This window comes from Palaemon carinicauda, chromosome 23 (genome assembly GCF_036898095.1).
Source record: "Palaemon carinicauda isolate YSFRI2023 chromosome 23, ASM3689809v2, whole genome shotgun sequence".
Classification (NCBI taxonomy): Eukaryota; Metazoa; Arthropoda; class Malacostraca; order Decapoda; family Palaemonidae; genus Palaemon; species Palaemon carinicauda.
The window spans coordinates 4259016-4271515 of NC_090747.1; the positions used below are offsets into that span (position 1 = coordinate 4259016).

Here is a 12500-nt window from a genome sequence, read left to right on the forward strand (position 1 = left end):
CTCACTTCATTTATTGTAATCTCTCTCTCATTCTTATCTCCCATCACTGGCACCTCAACACCTGCAACAGCAATTATATCTGCCTCCCTATTATCCTCAACCTTCAGTAAACTTTCAAAATATTCCGCCCATCTTTTCCTTGCCTCCTCTCCTTTTAACAACCTTCCATTTCCATCTTTCACTGTCTCTTCAATTCTTGAGCCAGCCTTCCTTACTCTCTTCACTTCTTTCCAAAACTTCTTCTTATTCTCTTCATATGAATGACCTAATCCCTGACCCCACCTCAGGTCAGCTGCCCTCTTTGCCTCACGTACCTTGCGCTTTACTTCCACATTTTTCTCTCTATATATTTCATATTTCTCTATACTATTACTCTGCAGCCATTCTTCAAAAGCCCTCTTTTTCTCTTCCACTTTTACCTTCACTACTTCAATCCACCATTCACTGCCCTTCCTCATGCTGCCTCCAACAACCTTCTTGCTATACACATCACTTGCAATCATAAACAAAATTTTCTTTTACTAACTTCCACTCCTCCTCTAAATTGCCAGTTTCTCTTACTTTCACTTTGTCATATGTCATTTTCAACCTTTCCTGATATTTACTTTTTACCGCCAGTTTTATTAGCTCTTCAACTCTCACTAGCTCTCTTTTACATCCACCTACTCTATTCCCCCACTCTTTTGCTACAACTAATTTTCCTTCCACCAAAAAATGATCAGACATACCGTTTACTCTGAATTTTAATTGACAAACCAGGAATTAAATAAGGATAATTAAAATGTGAAAAAAATTAAGTAATTTATTGTATTTGATAAATATCCTAATTCATCCAGTTGCTGATGCGGCAGCTAATACACAAAGTTGACCATCGTGAAGCAAGGGGGAACCGCAGTAATTCAGCTTCTTCCAAATACCTTAAATATTACCAAATGTCTAATTACATACAACACAACGATCATAAAAATACATATAAAAATCAAATTATTATGTGAAGTACGTTATAACACTTGGCAAGTTGCATACCTTGGAAATCTTATGTAAATAAATATAAACCCATAGTCCAAACTGGAGTCCACGAAGTACAATTTATGATATCCCTTTAAAGGGTACGAAGTCGTTACAAAACTGAAAAGGGTACGAACTCGTTACTAAATTGAAAGGTATGAAATAATATAACATTGAAAAAAGTAAGCGATGATAATTGGAAGTCAAATTTAAATGGGATGGCATTATCCCTCTAAATGATTTCGGATTGACATAAAAAAAACTCCCCCTGAGTTTTACAGACCCACCGATATCATCCTGGGACGAAGGCGAAGTACGTGTAGAGATGGGTTGCGATGAAAGAAAGCTTCTTCCTGGTCGGGATTACACAGAAGTTTACATGGCGATAATACTCTTCGTCACTTCAAAGGACATGTAGAAAATGTTCTTGTCACGTTAACTGTGTAGCTGTACAAAGTGTATTCTTATATCAAGAATAGGAGCTCGAGTTACAAGACCCTTAGCGATGGAATGCTCCTTCGTAACTGTCTTAAAGTTTCCGTCAACCTCAGGAAGAAAGCAAAGCATTAGTGGCTGGTTAGGTTAAAACCAGAAACGGCCGCAGGAAGGCAGTGAGCTGTTAACAACCAAGGGGGTAGTTAAATACTTGAAACTAAGCTAACTGTCTTCCAGTGACCATGCTACTTTAAACAAAATATAATATAAAAAATATAATATATAATAAAAAAGAAAATACAAATTCCATTTGGAATTTCAGTACACTGCAGGGGAACGAATCCAAAAAGATTTTTTGGATTTACCAAATAAATTATTTACACTACATACAAATTTAAGTTTATCATTTTATAAATTCAACATTTCAGATGTTTTCCTCCGGCTTTCCACAGCAGCCTTTCTTTTAGGCTTTTCAGAAGCTGGTGATAATTTGTCAATGTTGTGCAAATCATTTGGCTTAAAGTCCACATCATCATCTAAAGAAAGATAAGGTATCAGATTATTAACATGGAGTTTACAAACTTGTCTGGTACGGCCTTTGAAAACTCTTGCATGCGTAGTTTCCCCAATATCATTTGTGAAAGTTTCCTTTATTCGACCTAGAGGATAGTTGTTAATCTTCGTATTATCTTCCTTAATTAAAACAATGTCACCTGGTTTTAGAGGATGATGAGTTACAGGGAGATATCTACCCTTTCTATCAACCGCCTGGCTTAAAAGGGTCTGCAAAAACTCATGATGGTAAATATCTAAAAGTTTACTCCTAATTTTAGACAACTGTTCAAATTCATTAGTAGTTCTACAAGGAACAAATTCTTTATCCTCAGATAAAGGTGATAAATCTGGAATGATATTGAGGGAAGAAAGCTCATACCCTCTTATTAACATTTCGGGAGTTATTGGTTCAGGAAGGTCTTCCGCTGCACTATCCCTAAGAGCCTCTTTAAAAGATATTGGCCGTTTGTTTACCAAGTGGACAACTTGACATACAGTAAACTCAAAATCAAAGAAAGAAAGGATATTGTTCTTGATGGACCCATATAGAAGCCTCTTTGTTAACTTGACACAAACCTCGACCATGGAGCCTAACTGACTACACCCTTTAAAATACTGTTGAAAAGTCAAAGGTTTAACACCTCTCTCCTCAAAATACAATTGAGTGTGGGGATCGTTCAAAAATGAAGTTATAACATTAGCTCCTGCAACTATTTGTGACCCTAGGTCACTAATGCATAACTGTGGAATGCCAAATTCGAAGCAATGAATAGAAAATGCCCTAAGAAAATCAGGCACACTAAGTGTTCTGCAAATTTTCAAATTAACTGCACGAGACCAAGTGCAAGTAAAACATAATAGCCATACCTTAATATTTTCTTTCTCCAGCTTAACTGTAAAAGGACCAATATAATCAACGAAAATATTGCCGAAAGGTACAGCTGGTGGGTCTTCCCTGAATTCCCTGTAACAATTTTGATTTAAATTAACAGGTCTTGCGTTAAATCTTTTGCAGTGAACACATTGCCTCAGAATCTTTTTTACCAATGAAAAATTTCTAGGAATAAAATAGTGTCTTCTGAGTTCAGCGAGAACAGCATAGCACCCAGAATGAGCTAATTTATGATGAATATCAAGTATAATTAACTTAGTCAAATGGCTGTCCCTAGATAATAGAATAGGAAATTTTTTCTCATTCTTAAATTTGCTCTTCACCCTCAAAATGCCATCGTTATCAACAAACACATTCAACTGAGAAACTATACCTGGTATATCCTTTACTGCAGTAAAGTCTTTGGAAAAAATGTTCTAAAACATCAGCAAAGTGATTTTGTTGATCATATAAAATCAAATGGACAATAGCTAAAGAGAAAAAATTCTTTTCTTGTACCTTAACTTCCCTTCTCACTTTAGCTTTCCATTTGTATATGCATATTATACACCGACGGTACAGCAAAACCAGTCTTCTGAAATCTGAAAAATCTGAAATATTAACCAAGCATTCTCTCTTAACTAAAGGAACATTAGAAATATTCAAGTAATTTCCTGAAAGATAACCCTCTTTAGGAATAGTGAACTGCATGTCAGGTGCCCGAATATTAGTCAGGTCCGGGCCTGAAAGAAAACAAGATTTCATCAACAATTTATATGATGTGCACCTGGTTACCATATCTGCAGGATTTTCCTTGCCATTAATAAACCCAAATTGAACAGGATATGTTTCACAAAGTTTTTGTATGCTATAGATTCTGTTCATTACAAAAGTAGAACATTGGTTCATTTTCTTAAGTTGAAGAGAACTTATTAACCATTGCAGGGCACAAGAAGAATCTGAAAAAAGACAAATCTTTGTCACCTTTATAGGTTTTATGCAACTGGGACCAGCAAGATCCAAATAAATATCAATAGATTGCTCAACTCCTAAATTAATGGCGTGGATCTCTAAAGATGGTATGGATTTACCTTTCAATTGGGTATTAACCAACCGATTTTTAGCATTAACAAAGGTAAGTTTGCCAGACTCAACATTCAGTAGATAAATGACACACCCATATATGTCACAACTGGCATCAGTAAAAACAATTATATTATACTCACCATCCCTTCGACCCACAAACCGAGTTACTTTGAGAGGGGGCGATGAATTACATTGCCTACAGATATTCCTCCAGTCTTTGAGCTGTTGACTGTTAAGAGTCTGATCCCAATTCAAACCCTTTTGACACTGCAAATTATGCATATAAAGCCTACATCGGTTAAATAAAGGCAAGTTGAAACCAAAAATGTCAAACTGGGAGGCAATGGACCTAAGAATTAATCTTTTAGTGTTAGCTCCTGGTCAAGGTTAATTGGCCTAGTGAAAATATCATCCGAAAGTCTGTTCCATTCAAGCCCAAACAATTTATTGACTTCAGGAGTAAGAACTGACTGATCTATGTCAGATTGCAGATCAATATCATTGGTTATCAGCTGCTGAGTTTCAAATTTAAAGGGTCTGAATATGTCATCTAACTGCTTATAGGCCCACCTTAGGTCATCAGAGCTGTTCATGGTAATAGCACCATTATCCATATATATTAAGGCATAAATAAGTTTCTTCAGTTCATCAATCCTTGAATCATTACTGGAAGTTAAAATTAACATATAATACAATGAAGTCATCAAAAGAAATGGGCTACACCGAAGTCCAAATGAAAGCCTGACATTTTTATAAGCAACGGGAGTGTAATCACCTGCGCTAACATTCCGAAACCAAAAGAACAATAGTCTAGACTGATCAATTTCACTTAAAGCCAACATATTGAAAGCTTTTTTCAAGTCAAAAATTAAAATTTTTTCATCAAACCTAATATTAAGAAATGCAGATGAAAGCTTTTGATTTAGGTTAGGCCCAGCATACATACATTGATTATGTGACAATGACAGTTTCTTATAGGATTCCTGCAAATTAGAAAGAAACACTATGCGACATTTCGTAGTTTCCCTTTCTGGTTTAAAAACTGGCATATGAGGTAAGAATGAATAGTTAGGGTATTCAGCCTTAAATACATCCAAGTCAAAAATTGGTTCAATAATTCCCATATTTAATTGTTCCTTTATGCAGTTATCCACCAACTGTAAGGAACCTTTCTTACGAAGTAACTTTTTCAAATTAGATTGAAGAATAGCCTTGGAAAGAGACTCATTTCTCGAAAGAAGGTGTGATACCTTCCCATTCCATAACAAGGGAACAACTATACGTCCATCACTTCTCGTGTGCAAATTTCTCAAAGTGTAATCCACGAGAGAATTATTGAGCTGATTAGATTCATCACTGTAAATTTTCTGATCATAGTTCAAATAAAATTGGCTCTCCATATTTAGGATTTGATCAGTGGCTTCTTGCAGTTTTCTATCAATAATATTTCCTTTATCTGAAAGGACAGTGAATGAACAATTTGCCGTCATGTCATTGAGCTCGTTAAATTCCTCATTAATAGATACAGTAGTAGCTAGAAAATAAGAATGGCAATGGATATTATAATATGTACCTTTTTCAGCATTAGAATTTTCGCCCCTTAGTGGTTTCGAGGCTAAACTGTCTTTACCATTAAGTGAAGTAAGATTAATTAGGAACCTATCAACATTCCCCATCAGCATTATTCCTGAAGTAGTCTCAATATACACAGACGAATTAGGACTCCCTATCACTACATCTTTTCCCAAAAGACAATGTGAAAAATCTACTCCTAACAAAAGCTGAACGTCATCAATGCCCTGAGAACTGGCTGATAAAAGCTTGTCGGCAAATACAAAATTTTTACTCTGCATTACACTAACTACCTGACCAAGACAAGGTAAATTTAATTGCAGGTTTATAGAGGGTACAACTAAAGCAGAAATAGCAAAGATTTCATTCCCCAGCTTTATAGGGACTTCAACAAGACTAGTAGAATATTCCTTTTGACCATTAAACCCTTTCACAGTAAGTTTAACATTGGTAGTCAAAGACTTTAAATTATAAGAGGAAGCTAGCTTGCTAGATATAGAAGTATTTTGTGACCCTGAATCTTTAAGACCCCTGTGAAGCTTATTTTGACCATTTACACAAAATGTGAAAGTAGGGAGAACTGAACCTGTGGTAACATTTGGCAATACTGCTATCCCACTGCTTGCTTCCTTGGAAGACTCTTCTTTACTATTACACCTGTCAGGACTAAGTTTCCCACAAAGATACTCCATGTGATACTGCGAACAATGTGAACAGGGTCTTCGAAATCTGAACTTGCATGCTTTAGTGAAATGATTGAAATTACCACATTTTACACAACCTTTATGCAAATTTAATAAAGAAATTTTGTCAGAAGAGGTAGCATACTTAGTACACTTGTAACTTAAATGATCATTATCAGAAATACCGGCCTTGGAACAAAAATTACAAGCTTTGGCGGGAACAGTCTTAGTTTTAAGAGCCATGGTACTAGTCTTTTCCTGTAATGGCTTTGAATGAGTTAAAACTTCATCCCTGACAGACAATTTACCTTTCGTCTGACCCTGTTCATACCTTTCACATGCTGTAAGAAATTATCTACAATTTGCTGAAATGATGGATGAGTCACATTAATGATATGAACCAGATGAGACTTAAATCTATCATTCATTGCAGACCAAACAAAATATCTAACAACCTCCTCAACATCAATATGCAAATATTTGAAATTTTCGACTATATTTCTAAGTTCTGAAAAGAAGACAAAAGGGTCCTCTCCTTCTTTGAGATTTAGACAAGTTAATTTCTTAATTACAGCCGATTTTCGTAATTCAGTCGAGGCAAATGCCTTAGTCAATAAGTCTTTGGCATCGTTATAACTTTGTTTGTCGGCCTCCAATGAGCCAAGTAAACATTTAGCCCTACCTTCTACTTGTTGTTTCAAAAGTAAGAGCAAGTCCCTGTCTGGATAATTAAAACTCTGGGTCGTAGTTTCAAATTCTCTAATGAATTTCAAAAAATCCTCACCTTCCTTACTTTGGAATTTGGGTAGAGGGGCAGTGGGTTGCCTCAAAAGACTCCTAGCAATATCAGTAGTTAATGAAAGTTGAGGGCTTCCAGCACTTACACTTACATCCAACAAAGGCAAAATACCTGAAATCTTATCATGGTAAGATTGACATGCTGAAAGCTCAGCATCCAAATCCTCCTCTCTAAATTCCCCTGAAAATTTTAGAATCTGTATTTTAGAATCCAAGTCACTTAATCGCTTCCTATAATCCAGTAGAACACCTCGTTCAGATACTTTAGCAGTATTATCTAATGAAGGGTACTGCGAGGAACGGTTGGCACAATCTGTAACCTTCTTCCTAATAATCTTACGCTGACCAATTAGCACTACCAATTCAGCCATTATGACTACCAAAACAGGCACCAAAATATACAAAAAGTGTGATTAATACAATACACAACTACAAATAAACAAACAAGCACCAATATATATATAATAAGTATATTAATGCAATACACAACGAAAATTTTCTAAACAGAATAGTAAACACCACTTATTACAAATAACGTTATTACGAAGCAAAAAGCTCAAAATAACGCGAGAAACGGGAGCACTCAAATACGCAATAAATTATTCGCAAAGGGATAAACAAATTATGAACCGCATAAATAGTTAAAAGAACTTTAAATCAATTGCCAAGTAAACAAACTCTCTTACGGAATCGTAAAAATGGTATACTGAACTCTTCTTGAACAGCAAAAAATCGATTAAAGAAATAAGCAAATTATAACAACCCCTTCCAGGAAGAAACCTCGAACACACCACAATTCACGTTCTGTATCACGTACCTAACCTATAATGCTAAATCCTGTCACGGTCGCCATACGCTGAATTTTAATTGACAAACCAGGAATTAAATAAGGATAATTAAAATGTGAAAAAAATTAAGTAATTTATTGTATTTGATAAATATCCTAATTCATCCAGTTGCTGATGCGGCAGCTAATACACAAAGTTGACCATCGTGAAGCAAGGGGGAACCGCAGTAATTCAGCTTCTTCCAAATACCTTAAATATTACCAAATGTCTAATTACATACAACACAACGATCATAAAAATACATATAAAAATAAAATTATTATGTGAAGCACGTTATAACACTTGGCAAGTTGCATACCTTGGAAATCTTATGTAAATAAATATAAACCCATAGTCCAAACTGGAGTCCACGAAGTACAATTTATGATATCCCTTTAAAGGGTACGAAGTCGTTACAAAACTGAAAAGGGTACGAACTCGTTACTAAATTGAAAGGTATGAAATAATATAACATTGAAAAAAGTAAGCGATGATAATTGGAAGTCAAATTTAAATGGGATGGCATTATCCCTCTAAATGATTTCGGATTGACATAAAAAAAACTCCCCCTGAGTTTTACAGACCCACCGATATCATCCTGGGACGAAGGCGAAGTACGTGTAGAGATGGGTTGCCATGAAAGAAAGCTTCTTCCTGGTCGGGATTACACAGAAGTTTACATGGCGATAATACTCTTCGTCACTTCAAAGGACATGTAGAAAATGTTCTTGTCACGGTAACTGTGTAGCTGTACAAAGTGTATTCTTATATCAAGAATAGGAGCTCGAGTTACAAGACCCTTAGCGATGGAATGCTCCTTCGTAACTGTCTTAAAGTTTCCGTCAACCTCAGGAAGAAAGCAAAGCATTAGTGGCTGGTTAGGTTAAAACCAGAAACGGCCGCAGGAAGGCAGTGAGCTGTTAACAACCAAGGGGGTAGTTAAATACTTGAAACTAAGCTAACTGTCTTCCAGTGACCATGCTACTTTAAACAAAATATAATATAAAAAATATAATATATAATAAAAAAGAAAATACAAATTCCATTTGGAATTTCAGTACCCCTAAACACGTGCACGTCTTTCAATCTTCCAAACATTCTTTTAGTTATCAACACATAATCCATTAATGCCCTTTCTACTACTCTTCCATTTGCCACTCTTACCCATGTATACTTATTTTTATCTTTCTTTTAAAAAAAGCTATTACTTATCACCATCTCTTGCTCAACACACATATCTACCAGTCTCTCACCACTCTCATTTTCACCTGGTAAGCCATACTTCCCAATGACACCTTCTACCTCTCCAGCGCCCACTCTAGCATTCAAGTCACCCATGACAACTACATAATTCCTTCTACCCAGTCCTTCTACACACCTACTATGCATATCAGACCCTATGACATACTGTTTTTCGCAAATATCTTTGAAACGAAGACTCCGATCAGCATGGTGCTTTGGCAAAGATTGTTTCACAAACTCCGCTAATTTTTGACACTACTGTGCATTGCCAAATGCTGCTAATTATGGAGTTTTCTCTTGACTGTGGAGTCAAAAACCTGCGTGAGTCATTTACACATTCGAACAGGTTCAGGCGTGACGTTGTAGTGACGTCCATTCATCCACTAACTCCGTCCCTGCCTTCCCCTACTACCACCATCCCTCCCTTTCCCTACCTTTCCCTCCCTCCTACCCCACTCCTACTCTCTCTTCCCGCCATCTTTCTCCTCCATACCTCCCTTTCCTCTCCCTCAATCCCCCCTTCTCTCTCTCTCTCTCTCTCTCTCTCTCTCTCTCTCTCTCTCTCTCTCTCTCTCTCTCTCTCTGTACACAAAGAAATGAAGCTATGCACACATATGACTTATTCATAATGGCGGATAACTCGAATGTATATATGTTAAGTATGGTAGGGTGTTTTATGCACGACCCCGATTCCTGTTCCAGCGCAACTTGCTATTGCTTAATTATTGTATGAGGTTTGTTTGACAATTATACAACCATTGAAAGTTATACGAGTATGCGACCCTAACACCCATAGGTTACCTTGAACATATGATGGGATGAAGTATGTAGCTGACGCTCGGTCATCTATAGGAAATCGTGTAAGAGATGGAAATGAAAAGGGTGGAACTGAAATGGGAATCCAATGCAAAGTAAAAACTTAAAACGAAATTGAAGTGATAAATATATGTATAATTTATTCTAATGTTAGGAAAAGGCTGCCATATGTTAAAAAGTGATTGCAGACATGAATAGACAGCGAGTATATGATGGCTGGATTAATACTATAAATAACTGACCATATATTTTACCTTCAATATTCATCACTCTTGATAAACAGGGCATCTTCCTCATCTCTGTTGAGATTGATACAGACGGGATCAACACCTTCTCGTATGTTGTCAGAGGACCAATACTCATCCTCGAAGGCTCTGGCTCATCGTACCGCTCCTGCCCACACCTCCTTTGTTGCGCACAGCTTGGCTTCTTGCAGACTCACTTGTAGATCTGTCCGGGTAAATCGCTGCAAGGTGGAGCGCACATACCTCTTCATGGCGCCCCACACCTGTTCGATGGTGTTAAGGTCAGGATGTGCAGGTGGTAGTCGTACGACTTCATGTCCCCATTGACGGATGACATTGTCAACTGTGTACCTTGGTTATGGTCGGTTCTTCCTGCAGAGTTGAAGAAGCTCGAGGCGTGTGGCATGGTGTGGGAAGGGGATTCTGTGGCTTGCCAGCCAATTCACCAACTCTGCTTTCTTGGTGGCACTGGTGGGGCAGCGACTTTCCTCCGTCAACTGGCTGTGGTAGGGCGCGTTGTCCAACACCAAAACCAATGGTTCATCCAAGGTTGGCGGAAGTTGTAACGTGGGCCAGCAGAGGCCTAGGGTGCTGCTCATTTCCCCGTGGTAGTCACCGGTTTTGCTTTTTGCAGGGAAGCACAGAAATGAATAATTTACAAAACCGTGTTCTGTGCCACCTGCTACTACCACAAAAAGCTCCCCTTTTCCAGGTGGCCCCTGGCAGCTGTAGGTGGCACTAGTAGCAGGCTGGGATGTGTCTACCCACTCCTTGTTGTGCTGCATTCGAGTGGTGAACCATGGGTCATCCACGTATACTACTTGTCTTCCCTCCTTTCGATGTCGCTGGAGTGCTCGGAGAGCCCCAACACGGTGACACACAAAATCTAGCGACTCCTTCTTTAGATACATTTTCCTCTGTGAAATCCTGTAGCAGAATCTCCCATGTTGTGCAGCACTCGCCACATGGTCATTTTTGAGGTTTCCCCTGGAATAATACTTTCTGTCTTCAAACTTTCAGTCAGGGTGCCAATAGCAAAGGTATCCTTTGCTGCAAACTTGGAATGTACATGGCGACGAATGGCTTCAACAGTGAAACTGTCAAAAAACGGGTGGTGTGGCAGGGGCTGGTGGTGAGTATGGCGGTGTCACAAGGGGAGTGCCTGTCCCGCATGGTGAATCTGGCCGAGAATGTGTGCTTTGCTGAATCAGCAACCGCACTGCATTTTTGGTCATTCCCATGACCTCTGCAACAAGATCATAGGGCCTGTTGGGGAATGGAAATCGGATAAGATAACATGTTCGAAACTATCATGTTGAGATTTTTTTTTTACCAGGCAACAATCAAAATAATGTTCCCTTTTATTATCATAGGTAGCTGTGAAACATAGTGACTGATTCATCTGTAACTAGGGAATACAACTTTGATTCATTAATTACCTATTAAAACTTATCCTCAGTTTCCTTTCAATATGCTCTTGGTTGAAGATATGGAAGAGTAGTAGTGTGATGACTCCTTCGCACCCACGCGGACATCGCTGAATGTTGGCCATAGTTAACAGCGATGAAATACTTCCTCCACAGGACTTTGTCATCAGCCTTCTATCGGCCGCACGCCCGTTACTTACCATGTTACCTTCTGCACTTACCAAATACGGTATAGCCGTCAAAGAACCAAGAACATTGTTTACGATTGTTTGCATAAACGATCAAACCTTACTCGGCATATGATTTTTATCAATCTGTCATTAATTCGTCATACTTGTGTCTGGCTTCATATACCATGTAGCCTCAGAGAAGAGAGAGAGAGAGAGAGAGAGAGAGAGAGAGAGAGAGAGAGAGGTAACAGCCCTTCCCTTATGAGAGAGAGAGAGAGAGAGAGAGAGAGAGAGAGAGAGAGAGAGAGAGAGAGAGAGAGAGGTAACAGCCATTCCCTTATGAGAGAGAGAGAGAGGTAACAGCCATTCCCTTATGAGAGAGAGAGAGAGAGAGAGAGAGAGAGAGAGAGAGGGGGGGGGTAACAGCCATTCCCTTATGAGAGAGAGAGAGAGAGAGAGAGAGAGAGAGAGAGAGAGGGGGGGGTAACAGCCATTCCCTTATGAGAGAGAGAGAGAGAGAGAGAGAGAGAGAGAGAGAGAGAGAGAGAGAGAGAAGGGAGGTAGGAGGGAAATGAGGAAGGGGTAAGGGAGGTATGGAGGAGAAAGAGGTAGGGTGATAAGGAGGGGGTAAGAGGGGAGGAAAGGGAGTAGGGGAAGCCAGGAGTGGAGGTAGTGGGTGGATAGACGTCACAAATACGTCACGCCTCACCTGTTCGAATGTGTAGTAGCTCACGCAGGTTTTTGACTTAACAGTCTAGAGTAAAC

The 12500-nt window shown here is 38.5% G+C and overlaps 2 protein-coding genes across 4 annotated transcripts; both read right to left on the reverse strand.

Annotated features, from left to right (window-relative positions):
* Window positions 1–788: 788 nt before the first annotated feature.
* On the reverse strand, window positions 789–4329 carry LOC137616901 (uncharacterized). Of its 3 annotated transcripts, none has more exons than XM_068346784.1 (3): window positions 1296–4329; window positions 1027–1128; window positions 789–917 (listed from the first exon to the last, which is right to left on the reverse strand). In XM_068346784.1, exon 1 carries the CDS (start codon window positions 4235–4237, stop codon window positions 3233–3235), a length of 1005 nt encoding a protein of 334 aa, XP_068202885.1. In that variant the 5' UTR covers window positions 4238–4329; the 3' UTR covers window positions 789–917; window positions 1027–1128; window positions 1296–3232. The 3 variants fall into 3 exon arrangements, with proteins under 3 accessions (XP_068202885.1, XP_068202886.1, XP_068202887.1); XM_068346785.1 differs by having other exon boundaries at window positions 1292–4329; XM_068346786.1 differs by lacking the exon at window positions 1027–1128 and having other exon boundaries at window positions 830–917.
* Window positions 4330–10494: 6165 nt separating this feature from the next.
* LOC137617399 (uncharacterized) lies at window positions 10495–11049 on the reverse strand. The gene has a single exon (XM_068347430.1). The coding sequence runs from the start codon at window positions 11047–11049 to the stop codon at window positions 10495–10497; it is 555 nt and encodes a 184-aa protein (XP_068203531.1).
* Between the last annotated feature and the right edge of the window lie 1451 nt (window positions 11050–12500).

Coding starts and splice junctions, on each gene's coding strand:
- LOC137616901 (XM_068346784.1), bottom strand. CDS start 4,237: ATGCATAATTTGCAGTGTCAAAAGGGTTTGAATTGGGATCAGACTCTT.
- LOC137617399 (XM_068347430.1), bottom strand. CDS start 11,049: ATGTATCTAAAGAAGGAGTCGCTAGATTTTGTGTGTCACCGTGTTGGG.